This window comes from Lepus europaeus, chromosome 19 (genome assembly GCF_033115175.1).
Source record: "Lepus europaeus isolate LE1 chromosome 19, mLepTim1.pri, whole genome shotgun sequence".
Lineage (NCBI taxonomy): Eukaryota > Metazoa > Chordata > Mammalia > Lagomorpha > Leporidae > Lepus > Lepus europaeus.
Genome location: NC_084845.1, coordinates 11,754,670 through 11,776,953, shown reverse-complemented (window position 1 = coordinate 11,776,953; position 22,284 = coordinate 11,754,670). Strand labels below are relative to the sequence as shown.

Sequence of the window (22,284 nt, the reverse complement as noted above, 5' to 3'; positions counted from 1 at the left end):
GTCCACTCCGGGCTTCCGCGAGGTTTACTCCCCGTCTGAGGCTTCCGGGAAGCCAGGCGCTCCACGGAGGACCAGGGTCTGCACCAGGAGTGGGAGGTCCTTCTGGCCAAGGGGGCTGGGGCTCCCACGGGCGTCTGTGGGGGCTGCGCAGAGGTCAGGGCGAGGGCGGGCCGGGTGGGTGGTCCGGCTGTGCTGCGGTCCCAGCCGGCATCTGCCCAGCAGCGCGGGCCCTCTGTCCCCGCCCCAGGGCGCTGCTCCCCTGTCTGCCTGCCAGTTTGAGGAGGAGAGCGCTTGGGGTTCCCTCTGCCCGCCTGGCCCTGGCGGTGCGGGAAGGAGGAGGCCAAGGCAGCTCAGCGCCCCCCCCCCCCCCCACACACACACCGGAGCACAGACCCGCGGCTGGGTGGTGGCTTCCCTGGGTGGGCAGGGCTTGCAGGATCCAAGGGGTAGGGACGCCCCCCACTCCCACTCAGCTGGAAACCCAGGCTGAAAGGACGGCTCCAGGCCCGGAGGAGGGGGGCTGAGCCCACCACCTTAGGATGGCAGAGGGCGCTCGGGGCGCAGGAAGAAGCTGCAGAGCCCCGGCAGTCTTGTCCCGGGCCACGGGTCCCTAGCCCTGGATTCCAGGAGCGTGTTCAGGGGCTTTAATGGAACCCCTGGAGGGCAGACCCTAGTTTTTCAAATATATATATGTACACACACATGAAAGGTAGAGTGACAGAGACAGAGGTCTGCCATCCACTGGTTCACTCTCCAAATGGCCCTCAACAGCTGGGGCTGGGCCAGGCGGAAGCCAGGAGCCTGGAACTCCATCTGGGTCTCCCACGTGAGTGCAGGGGCCCCAGCACTTGGGCCGTCCTCTTCTGCTTCCCCAGGCCATAGCAGGGAGCTGGACTGGAAGCAGAGCAGCCGGGATTTGGTGTTCACAGGCAATGCTGGCATCACAGCTGCTGAACCCATTGTGTCACACTGATGGCTCTTTTTTTTGCATTTTTAAAGAGATTTACTTATTATTTATTTGAAAGAGTTACACAGAAGGAGAGGCAGAGAGAGAGAGAGAGGTCTTCCATCCACTGGTTCACTCCCCAGCTGGCTGCAATGGTCAGAGCTTTGCTGATCCGAAGCCAGGAGCCAGGAGCTTCTTCCAGGTCTCCCACGCAGGTGCAGCAGCCCAAGGACTTCTACAGCTTCCCCAGGCCATTAGCAGGCAACTGGATCGGAAGTGGAGCAGCTGGGACTTGAACCGGCGCCCATATGGGATGCTGGCACTGTAGGTGGCCGCTCTACCCGCTGCGCCACAGCACCAGCCCTTTTTGCGTTTTTTTAAAAAACGTTATTTTTTATGTATTTGAGAGAGCTCCCCCCTCTGGTTCACTCCCCAAATGCTAGCAATGGCTGGGAGCAGGAAGTGCAATCCAGGCACCCCGTTACTGGAGCCGGGACTTGAACCCAGGCCCTGCGCTGTGGGAGGCGGGCGTCTTAATGGCGGGTCGAGCGCCCACTCCAAACCCTAGGCTGCTTTCTCACAGCCTGATGCTTAGTGACTGTCCCGGAAGTCAGCCAGACGTGAGACTTGACCCCCAGCTCTCCCCTCCCTGCAAACATGACCGTGACCTTGGGCCAGTGACTCAACTTGCCCATCTACCACCTGGGGCCGGAGCACTGGTCACCTCATTTTAACGAGCTACAAAGAATTACACATAGGATGTTTCCCTTTTAAAATGTGTTTTATAGATTCTGTCAAGGAACCCAGGAAACAACGGACTTCAGATCCACGTGCCGCCCCATCCGGGGGCCGCCTGGGTTACCAGACCCGCAGCTGGCGAGGCGAGACCTTGGCAGCTCCCTCCCAAGGCAGGTCCGCGCCGTCTGATTAGAGTGTTGACAGGGAACCGATCGGCAGTTTATAGTTCGTCTTTTTCGCACCTCCGCTCTGGCTCCCTGAGTCACGGAATCAGGTGATTCATCCTGGTCTGGCCGCATCACCCACCTGCCAGGCGCCGAGCCCGTTGCACCTGCGGCCCCGGCTGCACTCAGAGGTCCAGGCGCGCTGCGGCCACCCCGTGCCCCCTACACACACACACACACACACACACCCCGTCTCCCCAAGGGCACCGTTATAGTCTTCCTTTATTGGCTGTCCTTATATAATACAAATCTGCAAGTTTAGATACAAAAAAAATCTGGAAATAAAAGATAGAAAAGTACCCGCCAGGCACCCCTTCCCCAGCCTCCCGGACCCCTTCCCAGCGGGCACCCACGTGAGGTAACAGCATCTTCCTCCCCTACCTCTCCCCGCCTCCTGGGCCCCCCATGAGCCCCGGGCCCGGGCGGGGCCGGGCACAGCACTGGCAGTGAACGCGGCTGCGGGCAGAGGGACGCCCTTGGCTTGTGCTGTGGGGGGAGGAGGCGACCAGACCTGGGGGCGCCGCGGTGGGCGTCCCTCCGCCGTCCAGCCCAGCGCTAGAAAGTGAGAGGTCGACACAGAAACGGGGGCTGTAGCTGGGGCGGAGGAGGGGTCGCGCGGCCCCGTGGCGGCGTTGGTGCCGTAGTGGGTGCAGGGGTGGTCGCGGGGCTTGCGGGGGTGGGGGCTTGGGGCTGGGGAGAGGCGCGGGGCGGGGCGGGCTACAGTTCGATCTCGAAGGTCTTCTGCAGGTCCCCGGAGAAGGGGTTGGACGGCTTCTCTGCAGCGGGTTTACCTTCTAACGCTGCCCACTGGGCCTCGAAGGGGTCCAAGGCGGGCGCTGGGGCGGGCGCTGGCTCTGGGGGCCAGGGGGTCCCGCTGGGGCGGGGGCGGGCCTGGCCCCCGGGGACGCTGGGTGCGGCCGGGGGCGGGAAGGCGCCGGCTTTCCCGAGCAGGGTGGCGGGCTGGGGCTGCAGCTGGGCGGCTGAGCAGAAGGCGTTGGCTACCATCTGCGAGGGCGTGATGCCCACCACCGGCACCCGGGGCATGGGCGGGTAGCCCAAGCCCGGGTAGGCAGGCGCAAAGGGAGGCTGCATGTGCGGGGGCGGCAGGAACACGGCCACCTGAGCCGGCGCCGCATCGAAGGGCCCCACGGGGGCGGGGAAAGGCTGCAGGGCGGGGGGCATGGTGGGCAGGGGGGCTGCGGCCGCCTGCTGCTGCTGCTGCTGCTGCTGGGCCTTGGCCACCTGGGACACTTCCTCCAGCCACCGCTCGGCCTCTGAAGGTGTCCGCTTGTGCCCGGGCTGGAAGGTGGCTGCAGGGGGCATGGAGGGCTCACCCCAGGCAGAGGCGCCTGGAGAGAAAGGAGAGGGGCGGGCCGCGCTGAGAACTGCAGGCTGGGAATCACGATGCCTCGGGATCAGAGCGCAGGCGCGGGAGCCTGGCCGCCAGCCTCTGGGCCCCAGCTCTGCGCCCCTCTGGCCACGGCCACGTGGGGTGGGTGGCTGAGCACTCGGGACCAGATTCTGGTTGTGCAGGGCCAGAACATGCAACCCCCGGAGCCTGTGGCCCTGGATGGAAGAGGCTTGGGTAGGACCAACACCCAGCGCCCCTGCACCTGCCCAGCACTGGGCAGTGCCGCCCCTGCTGGGAGACGATCTGGCCACCACCGTGGAGGCTGACGCTTGGACGCCCTGTGTGAGGAGCCACCCTCCCAGAGCGTGCTGTTCTAACCCTGAGCAGGGCCCAACAACTTAGTGGGTGTTTTTGAAGATTCTAGAAGTCTACATTTGAAAAAAAAATTGGGTGGGGCCAGCAGGGATCGCATCCACTGATCCACTTCAAGCACCGGCAGGGGCTGGGCCAAAGCGGGGAGCTGGGAACTCAATCAGGTGTCCCGCCTGGGCGGCAGGGTCCACTGACAATTCACCACCGCTGCCTCCCTGGGCTGCAACAGCAGGAAGCTGCAGCCGGGACCAGAGCCTGGGGCTGACCCCAGGCAGGCTGGGTACCCAGCGTCTAAAGCTCTGGGCTTGAAGCCTGGCCCCAGGGTCCTGCAGTCTGGGAGGGTCTCTGGGGCCCCCCTGCGTGCCGGGGGAGAGGCAGGAGGCCTGCAAGTGTGCCTGTCCCGGCAGGCAGCAGGGGGAGGCTCACCTGCCACGGTGGATGGCTGCGCTGGGGCTGGTGCGCCCGCGCTGGCGAAAGACGAGCTGATCTGGGTACACAGCGCGTTGATGCTGTCGCTGTCGCTGGCCCCCGGAGGCTCCATCTCAGGCACTGGGTGGGCGGGGGGGGGGGGGAGGACAGGGGTCAGCCAGCAGCCTCGGCCCTGCCACTGCCCTCTGCTGATCCCTGTGCCCTCAGCAGACCTCCCACTGGGTGTGGGGTCCACTCTAGAGTAACTGAGTCATCATGGACGTGTAGGTAACCATGCATGTGTGTGTGCACGTGTGTGTGCGTGCACACGTGTGCGACATCTCCATGTACCACGGCGGCTTGTGGTAGCTGATGACGAGGGTGACAGGGACCACGGCAGCTTGTGGAAGCTGATGACTGAGGGTGACAGGGACCACGGCGGCTTGTGGAAGCTGATGACGAGGGGGACAGGGACGCCAGGGCACGGAGAGGTCGTGGCATGTGCACAGCAAGGCGTGGTCCCCTCAGGTGGATGCTGGCCACACTGCTGCTGCTGGCTGGGGGCCGTGGGCCCTGCTTTGCATGGAGGTGGGGCCCCGGCCACCCCACCCACAGCAAATGAGATGCGCTCGCGCCATGGAGCAGACATGGCAAAGGGACTGGCGTGTACGGGACAAATGTCCATGTCTCGGCAACTGCTGAGAGCATGTGGGGTGCTCCAGTGCACGTCAGAGGAAGTGGCTGCGGGGGCCCCACTGGGGACGGTGTGTGTTGCTCAAAAAGGGGTGAGGCACCCGACAGTGACTGAGGTCCAGGGCTGCGGCTCCCTCACAGGTGGGAGTGGATCTGCCTGTGTGGCCCACGAGTGTATGTGTGTGAATCTGTGTGCAGCGGGTTGTGTGGCATGGATGTGACACCTGTGTGGGTCTCTATGGAGTTCCCATGTGTCAAGTCACATCCAGCTGGCCCAGGGACAGGCGTGGTGGCCCTGGGCATGGACGCGATGCCAGGCTGCATGGAGACAGCAACCGTTAGGGCGTGGGACGGCCAAGGGCGCTGGAGGCTGTGTGGTGAGTGTGGTGAGTGTGTGTGTTGGCGTCAGTGTGTGAGTTAGCTTCTCGAGTAGCTCTGGGCACAGCACAACTCCCACACCAGTCCCCAAGGCCACCAGTGACAGTGGTGTCCCAGGTCTGGTGTATGGAAGCAGGAGAGGGGGCTGCACAGCATAGCTTCACCCACTGCTGGGGGGGGGCAGGCGACCCTCTCGCGTGGCAAAAGTGTGACCCGTGCCACCTCTCTCCTCTCTCTGACCCGTGGCAGACATTAGTAATCAAACACGATCCTTTCCCCACACCGAGCTCTTCCACCCCTGAGCTGGCCAGACCTAATGGCTCCACAGGCCAAACGCTGTGAAAGACAGGTTCTTGTATCTCCATCTTTCTTCTCTCCACATGAAATGAGGCACTTATACCACCTCTCTCCTATGGCCCCCCAGCAGACATTGCCAATCAATTACGATGTGCCACCTCCTTCCTCTGCAGGTGTCACTGCCTCCATCCATAGCTAGCACCACTGAGCCACCACTCTGCTCACACGTGCCCTTCACTCAGGTTCCCACCGACCAGCTCTGCGAGTCTCCCCTTTGGGTGAAAACATCCCCCTTGCTCTCCTTTCTCCCTTGCCTTGATGGACGTGGCACACTGATCCTGTGGGGGCCACCTGCTCTTCCTGGCTCATGGCAGACCGTGCAAGGAGACCATGACGTAGGCCATGGCTCAAGTCTCCCTGCCCAGGGCAGCCACTGCTAATCCATCATACTCAGCGTGACAGGGACCTTCCCCTGGGCTCTGCTAGCCAAATGCTCGGAGGGAACATTAGCCCACAGTGCTCCCGTCCACTCCTGAGCAAAAACAGGGCATCTGTGCTTTCTCTCCTTTCTCTTGTCTACGGCAGAGTTCTTCACCTGGAGCTGACTCTGCTAACCGGTCACGGTGTGTGGCATCTTTCCCTTAACCACAATGAAAATTGCAAATTCATGACGTGCTGCCTTTTTATTGTCCTGTACCCGTAGCAGGCATGGCTAATCAATCATGATTTATACCACTTCTCTCCTATCCCTTGTCCATGGCGGGCATTACTAATTGATCACGATGTGTTACACTTCTCTCTCTGTCCCTGGCAGACAGTGCTAATCAATCACAGTGTGTATCACTTCTCTCTTCTCTGTCCCTGGCAGACAGTGCTAATCAATCAGTGTGCGTCACTTCTCTATCCCTTGGCTGCATTAGACAGTGCCACTTGATTCTGCCACGCCACCCCCAGAGCCCAGGGCTTACCTGTGCCCTTCACCTGGAAGTCAGTGCGGCGCTGCAGAGTGGACGGCAGCTCATTCAGCCGCAGGCTCAGCTGCCGTTTGAAAGGTGAGTTCTTCTGGCTGAGTGCTGGGAACCCACGGAAGGAGCCTTGGCGGACCAGCTGCTCCAGCGGGGCGTGGCGCCGGGGGATGGCGGCCGCAGTGGTGCCTGCAGCCACGGGGGTGCCCGCCTCACCCTTCTCCCCAGGGGATGTGGTGGCTGGCGTTGGGGACACGTGCCCAGGCTGGGCAGGGCCGGGAGCCGCTGTGGGGGCAGCTGCTGCCTCTGCTGGAGACACAGGGAGACAGGTGCTCAGACATCTCAGCCTGGCCTTCCAGCCTCTCACCTGGTTCTCACCTTCAAGACCAGCGGCTGGGAGCCCTGCCACGTCCCTAACCCCCTTGCTCAGAAGCCCTTGGGGACCCCCCCCCCAGCTGACCCTCGGGTCTCCCCCGCCCCATGTCCTCGGCTCAGCGTCTCCTATCGCCCTCCAGTGGCCACGTCATCCCAGACCCGGTGGAGCACTCTCCCCGGGGAAGCTTTCCAGACGCCCTCCGTTCTGGGACTGTGTTATCCTCACTTGGCACAAGACACAAGCTCTTCAAGGACAGGGTCCCCTAGTCAGTGACACACACCCACGCACACACACACACACGCATGCACACACACGCACCCACGCACACGCACCCACGCTCTCCCTCCACCCAGGGTCTCCCTGGAGCCGCAGCCCGAAGCCAGCAAATTCAACCCAACCCAGCCCGGAGAGGCACCCGGGGGCTGCCATTGGCCCTGCCCCTTCCTCCCAGGCCGAGAGGCATCCTGGCTGGGGCAGTGGGAACAGCGGGGCTCTCACTGTGTGACCTCAGGAAGTCGGCTCCCGTCTCTGGGCTCCAGCTTCCCACCCAGAGGCCTGGGATAAACATCCCTCTGCCACCTCCCGTGGCCTCCCGGGCAGAGGCCTCCCTCCCGTGCGAGTGGTGACTGCTCTGGGATCCAACCAAAGCTGGGTACACAACGCCGGAGCCGTGTGTAAGTGCACGGCCTCCGGCTGCAGCACAGCCAGGCGGAGCTGGCCTGGCCCTGGGAGCGCCAGGGAAGCGCAAGGTCCCTGGGAACCAGGCTCTCCTTTGCCAGCAGCAAAGACCTTTACACAGCCAAGAGCCCCATGTGGAGCTGCGCTCCGGATGGTGCTCTGTGCGCTCTGACGGCCCTCGGAGGTGGAGAAGACACCACATACCACAGGTGCGCCTGGGAGGTGCCTGGGCCCTGCACCCACGTGGGAGCCCGGAAGGAGACCCCACATCCGCTGTCAGGCCCTGCAGAGCCCGGCCCCACCCAGGGTAGAACCCTAACGATGACGCTGCCAGTGGCAAAGCGCTTTGGACACGGGATGTAACCTGCAGAGGAGAAATACTTTGTGCACTGGCTCGCCCAGCGACACCTTGTTTCACTTTCTGCTAGGAAATCTTTTTAAATTTATGGAAAAACGGTGACAGTGGAACAAGGGATGTGTGTGTGTTTTCTTAACTATCTGCTTGGGTAGTGATGCCTCTCTGTTTTTTGTTTTGTTTTGTTTTGTTTTTTGGTGCCATCAACCCTGAAACCTCCAGCACGCACACACACAGGGGAGAATAAGCACATTCCCCTACAGACCTCGGCACAGCCCAGCTGGGGAGACGGAACACGGACACAGACCCACGAGCCAGTCCACAGTCCCAGGCTCCCCACGTCCGTCTCCTACGACCCAGGACCCACCCGGGAGCACAGGCTGTGTGCGTGATTAATCACTGCTCAAGTCTCCTTTGTCTCCCTTAACCTGGATCGGTTGCCAATTCTTGGGACACTCTAAGCAGTGTTCTCCAAAAATTTTAAAACTAGAATTGACAGTAAAAAATTTTTTTTTTGAAAATTACACCGTGACTTCAGCAGACACATACAAGGGTCCTTTAGCAAGTTTGTAGAAAAACAAAATCAAAGCCGGTGCCGTGGCTCAATAGGCTAATCCTCCACTTAGCGGCGCCGGCACACCAGGTTCTAGTCCCGGTCGGGGCACCGGATTTTGTCCCGGTTGCCCCTCTTCCAGGCCAGCTCTCTGCTGTGGCCAGGGAGTGCAGTGGAGGATGGCCCAAGTGCTTGGGCCCTGCACCCGCATGGGAGACCAGGAGGAAGCACCTGGCTCCTGCCTTCGGGTCAGCGCGGTGCCATTGGAGGGTGAACCAATGGCAAAGGAAGACCTTTCTCTCTGTCTCTCTCTCTCTCACTGTCCACTCTGCCTGTCAAAAATAAAAAAAAATTAAAAAAAAAAAAGAAAAACAAGATCAAAAGGTAAGTTTATGTTGGTGCAGAAAAAACCTGAAATTAGTTTTCTCATGGGACACACTTCCATGAACTTCATGAAGGCTCCTTGTTCGCATGGATTTCAATGTTTTTTGCACCAAATAAACGTGTTTGAGTCGCACGTCGCATGCACTTCAGGAAGAACCTGTGCCTGGTGACATTGTACAACTACGGGTTCTGAGCCTGCGCAGTAGTAACCGCTTACCCAAAAGGCTGTTTTACCAGGTGCTTTTCCAAGCCCCCTGCACGGCAGCGCGGCTGCGGCAGACGGCTCTGCGCCCGCGCCCTGCAGACCCTCACACACCGTGACCCGCGGCCTGCAGACCCTCACACACCGTGACCCTGCGCCCGCGCCCTGCAGACCCTCACACACCGTGACCCGCGGCCTGCAGACCCTCACACACCGTGACCCGCGGCCTGCAGACGCTCACACACCATGACCCGCGGCCTGCAGACCCTCACACGCCGTGACCCGCGGCCTGCAGACCCTCACACCGTGACCCGCGGCCTGCAGACCCTCACACCGTGACCCGCGGCCTGCAGACCCTCACACACCGTGACCCGCGGCCTGCAGACCCTCACACCGTGACCCGCGGCCTGCAGACCCTCACACCGTGACCCGCGCCCTGCAGACCCTCACACCGTGACCCGCGGCCTGCAGACCCTCACACGCCGTGACCCGCGGCCTGCAGACCCTCACACGCCGTGACCCGCGGCCTGCAGACCCTCACACCGTGACCCGCGGCCTGCAGACCCTCACACTGTGACCCGCGACCTGCAGACCCTCACACGCCGTGACCCGCGGCCTGCAGACCCTCACACCGTGACCCGCGGCCTGCAGACCCTCACACCGTGACCCGCGGCCTGCAGACCCTCACACCGTGACCCGCGGCCTGCAGACCCTCACACGCCGTGACCCGCGCCCTGCAGACCGTCTGGGGCAGCTCTGGAACCCGCTCCGGCGTCCCTCCCCACACCGGACGCCCCGCGCCCGCCCCGGGCCAGCACCCACCTTTCTTCTTGTCGGGGGCCTCGCGCTCGGCCGCGCGCCCGCCCCCGGACAGGCGGAAGGAGCCCTCCCGGGCGAAGCTGGTGCGGCTGGCGTCGAAGGCGGCCGTGACCCCGCACTCCTTCTCCCGGCGCTGTTTCCGCTCCAGACAGGCGGCGAACGCGCAGCCCACGGCGTGGCTCAGCCTCTCGCCCTGCGGGCAGGTGGGGCCGGGGTCAGAGGCTCTGTGCGGACGCGGCGGCGGGGTGGGGTGGGGGGCACACCCGAGGGTCCCCTGGCCCGCTGCTCTGGCCCGCTGCTGGCCCCTTGGGTGGCCCACGCTCGGTTCCGGAGGCTCCGGCAGTGCGCGGGAGCGGAGCCGGGGCTCTTGCTGGGGTTGGGGCGTCACAGGCGCAGGGCAGCCGGCCCCGCAGCGCCCCACGGCTGATGGGGCCTGTACAGGAGGCCTCCTCGTGACGGGAAAGCCACCAGCGGGAGGCCTGTGTGTGTCCCCCTCCCAGCTCCGCTGCAGGCTCCGGCTTCTTGCTGAGTGCGCCCTGGGAGGCAGCAGGGATGGCTGGGGTCCTGCAGCCCCGTGGGAGGCCTGGGGCTACGGCGGCTGGGGAGTGAGCCAGCAGCACTAGGCATCTCTGTCTCCCTCTCTGTCGCTCCCATACAGAAGTGAAAATTTGAGAAAGAGACAGAAGACCCTCCCTCCCCACCCCTGCCACGCCAGGCCCTCTGCAAACCCGGGAGAGGGAGCCACCCGCTCCCCGGTACTCGGCTGCAGCCCCCTGAGCCGCTGACCGAGGCCAGAATTCCACCCCACTAGGAAACCATCTGGGTACAGCAGCGTGGGCCCTGAAGAGGTCGAGGGAGGCCTCGGTGCCTGTGACTGGGAAACGCTCAGAAAACAAACGCAGGGACCCCTGAGGGAGCGGCCCAGCCCGGGCACTGCCTGGCCCAGCCGTGAAGACGCCGCCCAGGGTGCCGCAGCCGTCACACTGCCTGGCGCCAGGCCCGGCTCCCCGCCGGTGCGCACCCTGGGAGCCAGCAGTGACGGCTCAAGCACTCGAGTCCCTGCCACCCAGGGGGGGACCTGGACGGAGTCCAGCCTTGAGGCTTTGGCCTGGCGTTGTGGCGGCGCGGGTAAAGCCACAGCCTGCAGTGCCGGCATCTCACATGGGTGCCGGTTCAAGTCCTGGCTGCTCCACTTCCAGTCCAGCTCTCTGCTATGGCCTGGCAAAGCAGTAGAACATGGCCCAAGTCCTTGGGCCCCTGCACCCACGTGGGAGACCTGGAAGAAGCCCCTGGATCCTGGCTCCTGGCTTCAGATCAGCGCAGCTCCAGCCATTGCAGCCATCTGAGGAGTGAACCAGCAGATGGAAGACCTCTCTCTCTCTCTCTGTAACTCTGCCTTTCAAGTAAATAAATATTTAAAACAAAAACAAAAAAGGAAGCACAGACATTCCTGGTGGGTCTGGGTGTTTGGTATGTAGCTGCATGCTTGGAAAATCTTTATACCAAAGTGTCGGGGGTGGAGAGTGACAGCCACTAGTCTTGGGATTGATGCTGGTTTCCCACTTCCTACCTGTGGGCAGCGGAGGCTCCTCAACTATAAAACGGGGGTCCTAACAGCACCCACCTCATGGGGTCGTTGCAAGAGTCAGGAGCGCTAATTAATAAACGGCAGGCATCCAGCACAGAGCCAGGCCACAGAGCACCATGGGTGTGGCGGGAGCGTGGGCCACGTACGCGCCCAGAATCCTCCCGACAGTGCCAGGAGGGGGGCGCCCACGAATCCTCGGAACAGACGGAAACAGCAGGGCTCGGGTAGCACGCCCGTTATAATGAGTGTGTGAGAGTGGGGTCCACATGAGATGTACCTGACTTCTGTTTCCTAACCAAGATACTGAGCCCAGTGTTAAAGTTCGATTGAGGACAGGGGCCGGCACTATAGCTCAGAGGGTTAAGTTACCACCTGCAGCACCGGCATTCCATATGGGCTCCATTGTGTGTCTGGCTACTCCACTTCCGATCCAGCACCCTGCTAATGCACCTGGGAAAGCAGTGGAGGATGGCCCAAGTATTTGGGACCCTATCACCTGTGTGGGAGACCCGGATGAAGCTCCTGGCTCCTGGCTTTGGCTTGGCCCAGCCCCGGCTGTTGCGGCCATTTGGGGAGTGAAACAGTGGATGGGAGATCACTCTCTGCCTCTCCCTCTTTCTCTGTGACTCTTTTAAAATAAAATAAATAAATCTAAAAATATATATAACTGGGGACAAAAATCCTCAACAAAATCACCGCACACTGAACCGTGCAACACGTTACAAGGACTCTACACCATGGTCAGCGGCATCCACCCCAGGAATGCAAAGTTGGTTCAATACCTGAAAATCCACCATGGTACCAGACCACATTGAGTGGGGTTGCGGGAGGGCACATACCGATTTTGACTGATGCAGAAAAAGCATGAGGTAAAATCCAGCACTCGTTCATGATCAAAACACTCAACAAACTAGGAATACAAGGGAACTTCCTTGACCTGCTAAAAGCCATTATGAAAAACCTACAACTCACATCATCCTCAATGGAAAAAAACAAGATGTGCCTCCTAAGACCAGGAACTAGAAGACCAGGAACAAGATAAGGATGTCCAATTCGTCTGTTCCCCGTGACACTGAACTGGACGTTCAAGCCAGAGGAAGTACACAAGAAAAGGAGAAATACAATGATCTCTTTCTGCAGCCGGCATGACATATGATATATTCCTAAACAGATCTGCCACAGCTACCGCCAACAGACAAACTCAGCGGAGCTGCAGGAAACACAGCAACACCCCAAAATCTGCTGTGCCTCTTCACGCTAGCAACAAGCAAACCAAAAACAAAAGGATGACAACAATCCCATTTAGATGAGTATGTAAAAGAGTAAAATGGCATTGTGGCATAGCGGGTAAAGCTGCCGCCTGCAACAATGCTCTACCCCATAGGGTTCTTTTTTTTTTTTTTTTTCTTTTTGACAGGCAGAGTGGACAGTGAGAGAGAGAGAGAGAGAGAAACGTCTTCCTTTTGCCGTTGGTTCACCCTCCAATGGCTGCCGCGGTAGCGCGCTGCGGCCGGCGCACCGCGCTGTTCCGATGGCAGGAGCCAGGTGCTTATCCTGGTCTCCCATGGGGTGCAGAGCCCAAACACTTGGGCTATCCTCCACTGCACTCCCTGGCCACAGCAGAGAGCTGGCCTGGAAGAGGGGCAACCGGGACAGGATCGGTGCCCCCATAGGGTTCTTGTTCCGGCTGCTCCACGGCCGATCCAGCTCCCTGTGAGTGTGTGTGCCTGGGAAACGCAGCGGAGTAACCCGGGCCCACGTGCTTGGACCGCTGCCGCCCACATGCAAGACCCCGATGAGGCCTGAAGCCCCTGGCTCCTGGGTTCAGCTTGGCCCAGCGCTAGCCATTGCGGCCATCTGGGGAGTGAACCAGTGGATGGATGATCTCCCTTTCCCTGTAACACTTTCAAATAGATAAATAATTTTTTAAAGGATAAAATGGTTAGGAATAAAGACTATGTAACCTAAGAGATGCAAGACACGTATACTGAAAACTACAAAACTCTGCTGAAAGAAATGAGATAATAAACAAGAAATGGGGGCCGGCGCCACGGCTCACTTGGCTAATCCTCTGCCTGCGGCACCGGCACCCCGGGTTCTAGTCCCAGTTGAGCACCGGATTCTGTCCTGGTTGCTTCTCTTCCAGGCCAGCTCTCTGCTGTGGCCCAGGAAGGCAGTGGAGGATGGCCCAAGTCCTTGGGCCGTGCACCCACATGGGAGACCAGGAGGAAGCACCTGGCTCCTGGCTTTAGATCAGCACAGTGCACTGGCCATAGAGGCCATTTGGTGGTGAGCCAACGGAAGGAAGACCTTTCTCTCTGTCTCTCTCACTGTCTAACTCTGCCTGTCAAAAAAAAAAAAAAAAAAAGGGAAAATGCCATGTTCATGGACTGGAAGCCTCACTATTAGTGTTATTTTTTGAAGGTTTTATTTTGGGACCGGCTCTGTGGCGTGGTGGGTTAAGCCACAAAGTCCCAAACGGCTTCCCAGCGGCCTGCCGGCACTCTCCCTGCCTCTGCCCTGAGCCACCCTGACGGCTCCAGGCAGTGGAGACTGGGTGTGGGGGGGTGCTAGGGGTTCTGCAGATACCGCTGCAGACACGGTGTGGGGGCGCCAGCACCCCAAACCTACCTACAGAAACCATTGACTGCACTTCCAAAGCACAGCGCCCCCTGCCGGGAGGGCTGGGAATTTCCAAACTCCCACGTGGAAGACGAGGGGGCCTGGCTGGGGCAGGTGGTCCCTGCCCGGCCCCGCCCCCTGCTTCGGAGAACAGATTGGGGTTTCTCGGGCAAACTCCCCCTCAGCGCTGACTAAACCACTCCAGGTGCTCCACCCGCCCCTGCTGGGCCAACCCACGCCCTCGCGTTAGAACTGTGTTTTTTTTTTTTAAAGATGTATTTATTTATTTGAAAGGACGAGTGAGAGAGAGGTCTTCCATCTGCTGGTTCGTTCCCCCAGTGGCCACCACAGCCAAGCTCCATCTGGGTCTCCCACGTGGGTGGCAGGCACCCAAGTACTTGGGCCATTGTCTGCGGCCTCCCACACGCGTTAGCAGGGAGCTGGATCGATGCACCGTGGAGCCAGGACCGGAACCCAGCACTCTGGGTACGGGAGGCCAAACAAGGGCTGGACCCGCTGAGCCACAGGGCTGGTGCTGCAGAGTGTCCCCTTAGAAATCCCCGACGCTGCTGGGCTCTCGGACAGCGAAGCCGCCGACTGCCTTTGGCGTCCTGAGACCCCTCACATCTGTCTGTCCATCTGCTGCTGGCTGTATGTTAGCTACGTTACTCTCTGCTACCCGCAAACAAAGGACACCGGCTGACCTAGGAGACGCAGACTGTGGCTTCTACCAGACTGGTCTGGGGCCTGAGGTCAGGGCAGAATAAAGTCTGGGCTATGCACCTTCCAGCAGAGAGGGGGGTCCCCTCCAGGGCCTCCCTCCTTGGTGCTGGCTGGAATGAAGAGGTGAGGGCTGGAGCATATGCACCTGCCTTGGGTGAAGGAGTAGAAGAGGTACCTCCGGGGGCAGAAGAGTAACCAGGGCCTCTACCAGCGCTGCCCGCCAGCCTCTGCACTTCCTCCACAGGTCACACCTCGGTCTCACGGAAACCACGGGGCCCTGTCATAGCCTCGGGAGCCCGAGCGTGACGGCCTCAGAGGAGGGGCCCTGGCCCCGTTCCTCAGGTTCTCAGAAGGGCCCTGCCCACCCCCGAGAACTCAGAGAAATGAGCCGAAGCCCTCAGGGCTGCAGGGGCACGGAGTTCTCTGTAACTTGAGTGGGTGAGGTTTAAATAGAAGTGACAATTCGCAGAGCCGGGCCCGGACCATCTGTGCACTCTGCCGAATTCGCGGGGAGACCCGCTGGCTGCGCGGGCGACGGGTGACGGGGGTGACGGTGACACCTAACGCGGGCGCCAGGCATTGTTCTAAACACCGTGCATTAACCCATTCCAGTCTCAACCGAAAACCTCGACTCGGGAGCTGCGGGCGCCTCGTTCTCAGGGCGCGGGCACCAGCCGGCCCGCCCGAGCGCACGCAGCCGGCCGGCTCGGGCCCGGGGTGCTCACCGAGTCCTTGAGCGCCAGGAAGCAGTGGCAGATCCAGCGGCGCGTGGTGCCGTCGCGACAGATGTAGGAGAACGCCTTGTCCAGGTTGCGGTCAGGGGCGCAGAAGGAGACTTTCTCGATGGTCTGGTCCACCAGCAGGTCCTGGGAGGGGGCAGACCGGGAGTGGGGCATGAGCTCTCGGTCCGGCGTTCAGTCAACGCTCCCTGAGCCACGCTCAGAATCCTGCCCCTACAGTCCCGAGACAGCCCCTGGCCTCGCAATGCTCACAGGGGGCTCCAACGTCAGGGTGGGGGCGGCAGGACATCAGGTAGGGCCGGCCCTGAGCCCAGCCAGGAGGGAGGCAGGCAAGACTTCCTGGAGCAGGTGTGAGCCGGGCCAATGGGCAGGGAGCAGGATTCAGACCGAGAGAACTGCGTGTGCATGTGGTGATCCTGTTCCGTCATTAACACAGAGAGTCTCTGGGCGGCGGGCACCCAGCTCCTGGCCCCTGCCTGGCTGACAGTACACACGGGGGAGCTGCCTTTGGGGATCAGGGCACCATCACGGGGCAGGCTCCATTAGCAGCCATTTTTAACACTACCTCCTTTCAAGGAGGCATCTGAATCCCCATTATTCGGATGCAGCAACTGAGGCCTGGAGGGGCTAAATCTTGTGTTGGGGTCCCCCCGCTGGTGAGGGGGTGAGCCAGGCCCTCATGCCTAACGAAGGCCACAGGTCGCAGGAGCACGTGGCACAAGGGACATCCCAGAGTCCTGGGCCCCTGCGAGCCGGGTGAGGAGTGGGGCCCATGCTGCCCACCCCACCCCCACAGGCCCCCTACCTTGGTCTTGTCGTCTACCACTCGGAGCCCATCCGCCGACACCCACAGGACAGACTTCACCGACTTCCGGCCCATCTGGGGTGGGAGCAGGGACAGAGGAGCCAGGTCAGGGCTGCCGCCTCCGCCTGACCTGGCGCCCGCATTCCGCCGCCCTCGGTCGCGGCCTCTCACTCACCGCCTTGAGCTTCTTCACGGCGTCCTCACACACGTGCATGCCTCGGGACTCCTCGACCTCCACGTGGCCCAGGTACTACAGGACAGTGACAAGCCATCCCAGTGTGCCCTGACAAGCCACGCCCCCGCCACCATCCAGGCCATCGCTGGCGCTAAGGCACCGACTCTACCAGGTGGGGCCCCAGTCCTAGCGCAGGTGCACAGATGGGAAAACAGCCTGTCCCATGCGCCCCAGGCCACCCTCCCCGCAGGCACAAAGAGCGCCGGTCTGCAGTGACCAGTGGCATGGGGCTACAGGGGCTCAGCTCCTGCACCTGGGGAGGGGTGGCCGCTCCCCAGCTCCCCGTGCCCCGCACCCTGCCGCCTCCCTTAGAATCAAGGCGTAGGGACCGCGGCAGAGGCCCGGGTGTCTCACAAAGCCCTTAACACAAGAGAGCTTTGCACCCACTACAGAAATTTTGGGACCTCCCAATGGAAAACTGAAAGCCCCCATAGCCAGGACGTCCCTCAGGCAATATTTTCCTGGTGCAGAAGAACATCTGTTACACAGGCGCGAGGCCCGGCTCCTGCCCGCTGGGCACTTGTCTGTAGGCAACCCGGCAAGGCCTCAGTGCGCGCCCCGCCCACCGCGCGCCCCCCACTCACCCTGACCGGGAAGCTGCAGGTGCCCTTGCGCACCGCGTCCTCGTCCGCCTGCCACTGGTGGGGCCGCGATGCCTCGGGCACGTAAGCCGGCTTCCTCCGCCGCAGGCTCTGCCGTAACTTGTTCATGGTGCCCGCCCCGTCTGCGGACACAGGATGGTGGCGTGGGCCCGGGGCGAGGGTCAGAGGGCATGGGGCTCAAGGCAGAAGGCATGGAGTCAGATAATATGGGAGTGGGGTTACTGAGCCACAGTGTTCCGGGGGGCAGAGGAATCAGATTGGGGAAGGCGGCAGGGGCATGGGTCGGAGGCCGGGAAGAGTCAAAGACCCAGTAGTGAAGGCATTGGCGGCACGGGAGTTAGGTGGCGTAGGGGTCAGGGGTCACAGGTCAAGGAATGAGGGTCAGGGGATCGGATGACCACAGGGCACAGGATGTGCGGATCAGGGGTACAGGTGTCAGATGTGGGAGCCCACTGAGGGGTGTGGGGGAGGGGAGAGGCTGTGGACCACTGACAGCCCCTCTGCTAGCGTGTGTAGTCTGAGGCAAGGCCTCTGGGGGTGTGCGCCGGGGACAGTCACAGGGAGAGCTCTGTGTGCACGGGGTGCGGGTGAGAGGTGGCCCGCCCCAGGAGTCTCCCGAGACCGTCCCAGGAGGCGAGGGGACAGCACAGCAGACGGGGACTCCTGCGTGTGTGTGTGGGTGTGTGTGTGTGTGAGTGTGTGAGACGGCTGCCTGGGTGAGCCTGGCTGTGTGGGTGTGTCCCGGAGCGTGGCTGCTGCTGAGGGGGAGGGCCGAGGGCCGTGTCAGAGCGTGCACGCGGCCGTGAGGTCCGAGGGCCGTGTCAGAGCGTGCGTGTGCGCGGCCGTGAGGTCCGAGGGCCGTGTGAGAGCGTGCATGCGTGTGGCCGTGCAGGGGTGCAGGGGTGCAGTAGCATAGCAGGCTCAGCTACCACTTGGGCCGCCTGCGGCCATACAGATTCCAGGTGCAGATTCCCCTGCCCGATTCCAGTCCTGGCTGCTCTGCCTCTGACCTGGCAGTTTGTTGGTGCAGTCCTGAGGGGCAGTGGGCGATGCCTCAACTGCTTGGGCCCCTGTCACCCACCTAGGAGACCCAGGAGTTCTGGGCTCCCGGCTTTGCCCTGACCCAGCCTCTGCGGTGTGGGCATGTGAGTGAACCGGCAGATGGAAGACTCTCTCTCTCTGCATTGCTCTGTCTTTCAAATAAATAAATAAGCTTTTTTTAAAAGTGTGGGTCTGCGTGAGGCATCTGGCAGTCTGTGTGTATGGAAGTGTGGTTGTGTGAGAGAATCTGGACGAACACGTGTCTTCGTGTTCATCTGCGTGAACATGTGTGTGCCTGTAGGTTCGGATGAATGTGTTACTTAAGCACACACTGTGTGTGCATCTGAAAGGGCCGTCATCTGGGTGTGAACGGTATGTCTGCAGTGTGTGTGTGTGTGTGTGTAACAGTCTGCAGTGGTCAGATCTGCGAGTGCGGTGCGAGTCTGAGGGTATGCAGGGAGGGTGTTGAGGGTGTCCACTCCTGAACGCGACCAGGGCTGTGTGACTGTGGGAAAAACCCCTCCCCTGCCCACTCAGCCCCTGCCCTGTCCCAAGCTGCACACTCACCTGGCTCCGTCCTGGAGATTTCGGGGGGCCCCAGGGCCCCACCAGGGGCTGGGGACAGATGCTGCTCAGGCCTCCTGGGTCCGCCCTGCCCAAGGGAGGGAGGAAGAAGTGAAAAGTTTGCTTTGGACAGGGCTTGGTCCCTCAACTCACTCCCCCTCTGAACTTGAGCCAGCCCCCTCCATCTCAGGCTCCTTGATGAGAGCCCTAATTGTCACAGCAACTGTTACTAGGGAGATCAGCCACCTGGATCCCAGGGCCCAGGAACGAGTAGGTGTGTTCGGGGGTGGGGACACTGGCTGGGGATGGGCTGGTCTCCAGGAGGCCCTGAGCATCCAAGACAGAGGACAGAGTGGCCGTATCCTTCAGACACCTGGCCCGGGCTGCCCACAAAGGCGGTCACACACGTGCAGCCAACTCGTGTCTGGAGTTGTCCCTAAGAGCTGGCCACAGTTCTGTACTTGGTCACAGACACGGGCACAGCTGCACACCTCGCTGGTGTAGATACACAGACAGCTGCTGCATGTCGTCAGACACTCATGTCCACAGACATGCACGCCTCCACGGAGCGTCCCAGCCCACCCGGGCCCCACCACGGACACTGGCCTCTGAGATCTGGTCACTCTCGTTTCTCAGCCACATACCAAGTGCTGGGCCCAGGCACGCCCACCAGAACTGCACATGTGCGACCACACCCGGAGACAGTGATGCTTCCTCAGGCATCCGCCCAAGATACCACGTCACAGGTCCCCCAGCCGGGGTCCACCCAGCTGGTCACCCCGGAGCATGATCACAGCCACACACACTCGTCACATGTCCCACTGCCACACACAACATCTGGTCATGGACGCACACATGTGGCTTCACACATGGCCATACACAAACATTCAGCTCCAGGTGTATCAATCACATCAACACATCTTTTGTCACGTGCTGTCACACAGTCACCCCAATCATAGGTGCTCATGTTTGATCACCGTATCAGTCACACGGCCTTCTGTGCCAAATACACTTACGTGGACGGTCCCCTGTGCCTTCCAGGGACGCTGTGCGTGCAAGCCACAGCATGCCACCTCCCAGAGACAACTATCGCCAAGGATGGCCACACTCAGCCTCAGCCTCACGCATTCCAGACATGCTCACGGATGCAGGGGCGCACAGAGTCCGTGTCCTGGCCACAGCTGTTCCATGCCACACCATCACACAGTCTCTTCAGGCAGACGTGGCATGTGGCATGCAACCCTGCAGGTTGCCACATGCAACCCTGCCCCCTGGGCACGGGGCACCCAGTCACCGCCCCACCTGCCTGCATTCAATTTCACAAGCAGAGACATTAATTAGCACATAGTTTCAATTTCCTCCACCCCACGTGCACAGAAAGGCAGGGAGCCCGACCAAGGTAGCACTGACGGCTGGGTTTATCCAGCCTGAGTGGCAGCCATGGAGGCAGGCGGGGACCAGTCACCTCAGCAGCATGTCACCCAGATTCAAACACCAGGAGCCCGGTGCCTCCACACTCTCACAGGCGAGCCCACAGGGGTCACAGACAAACAACTTGCACACGGGCACACAGAAGCTACCCGCGCGCCTCCCTACACACACACACACGCACACACTTAGACACATCCACAGCTGGAGTCCCACCCCCATTAAATAGCCTCTCTTAATAGCTCACGTTTCAGAACTCAGCCATATACATAACCCACGTCACAGAAGAAACTGCAGATACACACGCCCACTCGACAACACACACACCCAGAGCACTGTCACACACGGTGCCACGGCACAATCCCAGAGGCTCAGCCTGCCTCCAGATACAGGGGGAACCCCACATCCAGAGCTGCACCCAGGCAGACAACATCAGAGACACACCATAAACCTCAGCCATCGGGAGAGGCAGGTGGACACCACACTGCTCACACACACACTCCACACACTCACCGTCCCATGCCCAGCCACGGTTGGTTACCAAGGCACACGAGCGCAGGGTCACAAAAGACATCATCGCAGACACAGCCACAGTCACAACCAGGCATACACCCAAACAGACAGAAGTACAGAGACGTGCGCAGGGGGCTGCTATCTCACACATACACACACACTGTCACACAAATTCCGGGGCTACACACATACACACATGCACACAACACACACAGAGGACCCCTCAGCCACCAGCTACAGCACAAGCACACACACAGCCCCGGCCACACAAACATGGGGTCACAGTCCTAGCCACCTCCCCACCATCGTTTGCTTCCCCCTTCCCCCAAGGTACCACACACAAAGCCGCCGAGGCTGCCTGCCGACAGACAGGGCAGCACCGGGCCCCTGGGGAGCCGCCCCCAGCCCAGCCAGAATTCTGGAGCCTGGGGGCCCAGGGCTGGGAGGGGGAGGCGATGCCGTGTCTGCGGGTGGGGCTTCTCTCAGACAGCTGGGCAGCCCCACGGACAAAGGGGGTGGCCTAGAGACCAGTGCCCTGGGACCCTTGACCAAGTGGGGGGAGGGGTGGATTGGGGATTGCCTGGAACTCCCTATATCTTACTCAGGCTGGGGTGCAAAGGGTTGGAGTCCCAGGCACAGGGACTTTGTTTTGGGAAGGGGCCGTGCCCGGGACTCCGCCCAGGGATTGTGGGGGATGCTGTGCCCCAGATGTCTCTGAGGCCTGGGGACAGACAGTGCTGGGAATCGCCCCAGGCCCCGGCTCGCGAGGAAGGGGGGGACACCTGTACCCAAAGACCCCAACCTCAACATCTGGCCTGGGGGCTGTCGTGCTCAGAACCCCCCACCCCCACCCCGCAAGCAGGGAGGGGTAGGGATGGTGCCTGGAATGGCCCCCCGGAGGCCTTGGCTGGATATGGGGGATGTGTCCCAGACCCCATCCGCAAAACCTCGCCTCGGGAGTTGAACCTGGAATCTCTCTGACCCCTGTCCTTGATCTGGCGGTGGTGGCGGGGGGTGTCTGCGTCCGGGTCCCCATTTTCAGGGCCTTGGCAAGAGACTGAGCCCCAGAAACCCACCTCCCAGGCTTTGGCGCCTGGACCCCCACCCAGTACTACCTTTTCCAGCCTTGGCACCCTCGCTCCATCCGGGCGCCGCCGCCGCCTCCCACCCTCCGCCACATCAGCAGCGGCGCCGCCCCCGCCCCGAGCCCCCCTCTCCCGCCCCGCTCACGCTGGCCGCCGCGCTGCCGGACATCCAGGGCCTGGGCGCCCCCGCCTCCCGCGGCCCCGGCTGGGCCCGGCCACCCGAGGGCTGCTGCTGTGGCGCCGGCGGCGGCGGCTCAGTCTGACGCGGGCCCGGCCCGGGGCCGGGGGATGGTGCGGGATGCACGCGCGCGAGCCAGCTCTGCTCCTGGGAGGATTCCGTTCCGGGGGCTGGGGAGCGTCCCTCCCGCCTCTGCTCCCCGCCCCGGCCCCGCCCATTGGCCCGCCGCCTGCTGTATCTGCGAGAAGCCCCGCCCGCCGCGGGCCCCGCCCACACGCGTGTGGCCCCGCCCCCGCCCAGCGGCCACCGCCCCGCCACGCCCACTGGCCGGGCACGCACAGGAGGTTCGCCGAGGCTTTACCCCGGGCCTCGCCCGGCTCGGATTCCCTCGCCTTCGGGGACCCCCTGACCTCAGGCCCCC

The 22,284-nt window shown here is 61.7% G+C and overlaps 1 protein-coding gene across 3 annotated transcripts; it reads right to left on the bottom strand.

The window, feature by feature from the left end:
- Positions 1–1,715: 1,715 nt before the first annotated feature.
- Positions 1,716–21,907, bottom strand: NUMBL (NUMB like endocytic adaptor protein). Of its 3 annotated transcripts, none has more exons than XM_062176815.1 (10): positions 21,831–21,907; positions 18,663–18,747; positions 17,037–17,176; positions 16,393–16,467; positions 16,218–16,292; positions 15,398–15,538; positions 9,743–9,932; positions 6,376–6,681; positions 4,058–4,180; positions 1,716–3,257 (listed from the first exon to the last, which is right to left on the bottom strand). In XM_062176815.1, exons 1-10 carry the CDS (start codon positions 21,852–21,854, stop codon positions 2,626–2,628), a joined length of 1,791 nt encoding a protein of 596 aa, XP_062032799.1. In that variant the 5' UTR covers positions 21,855–21,907; the 3' UTR covers positions 1,716–2,625. The 3 variants fall into 3 exon arrangements, with proteins under 3 accessions (XP_062032799.1, XP_062032801.1, XP_062032802.1); XM_062176817.1 differs by having other exon boundaries at positions 6,376–6,678; XM_062176818.1 differs by lacking the exon at positions 21,831–21,907 and adding an exon at positions 21,716–21,785.
- Positions 21,908–22,284: the final 377 nt, after the last annotated feature.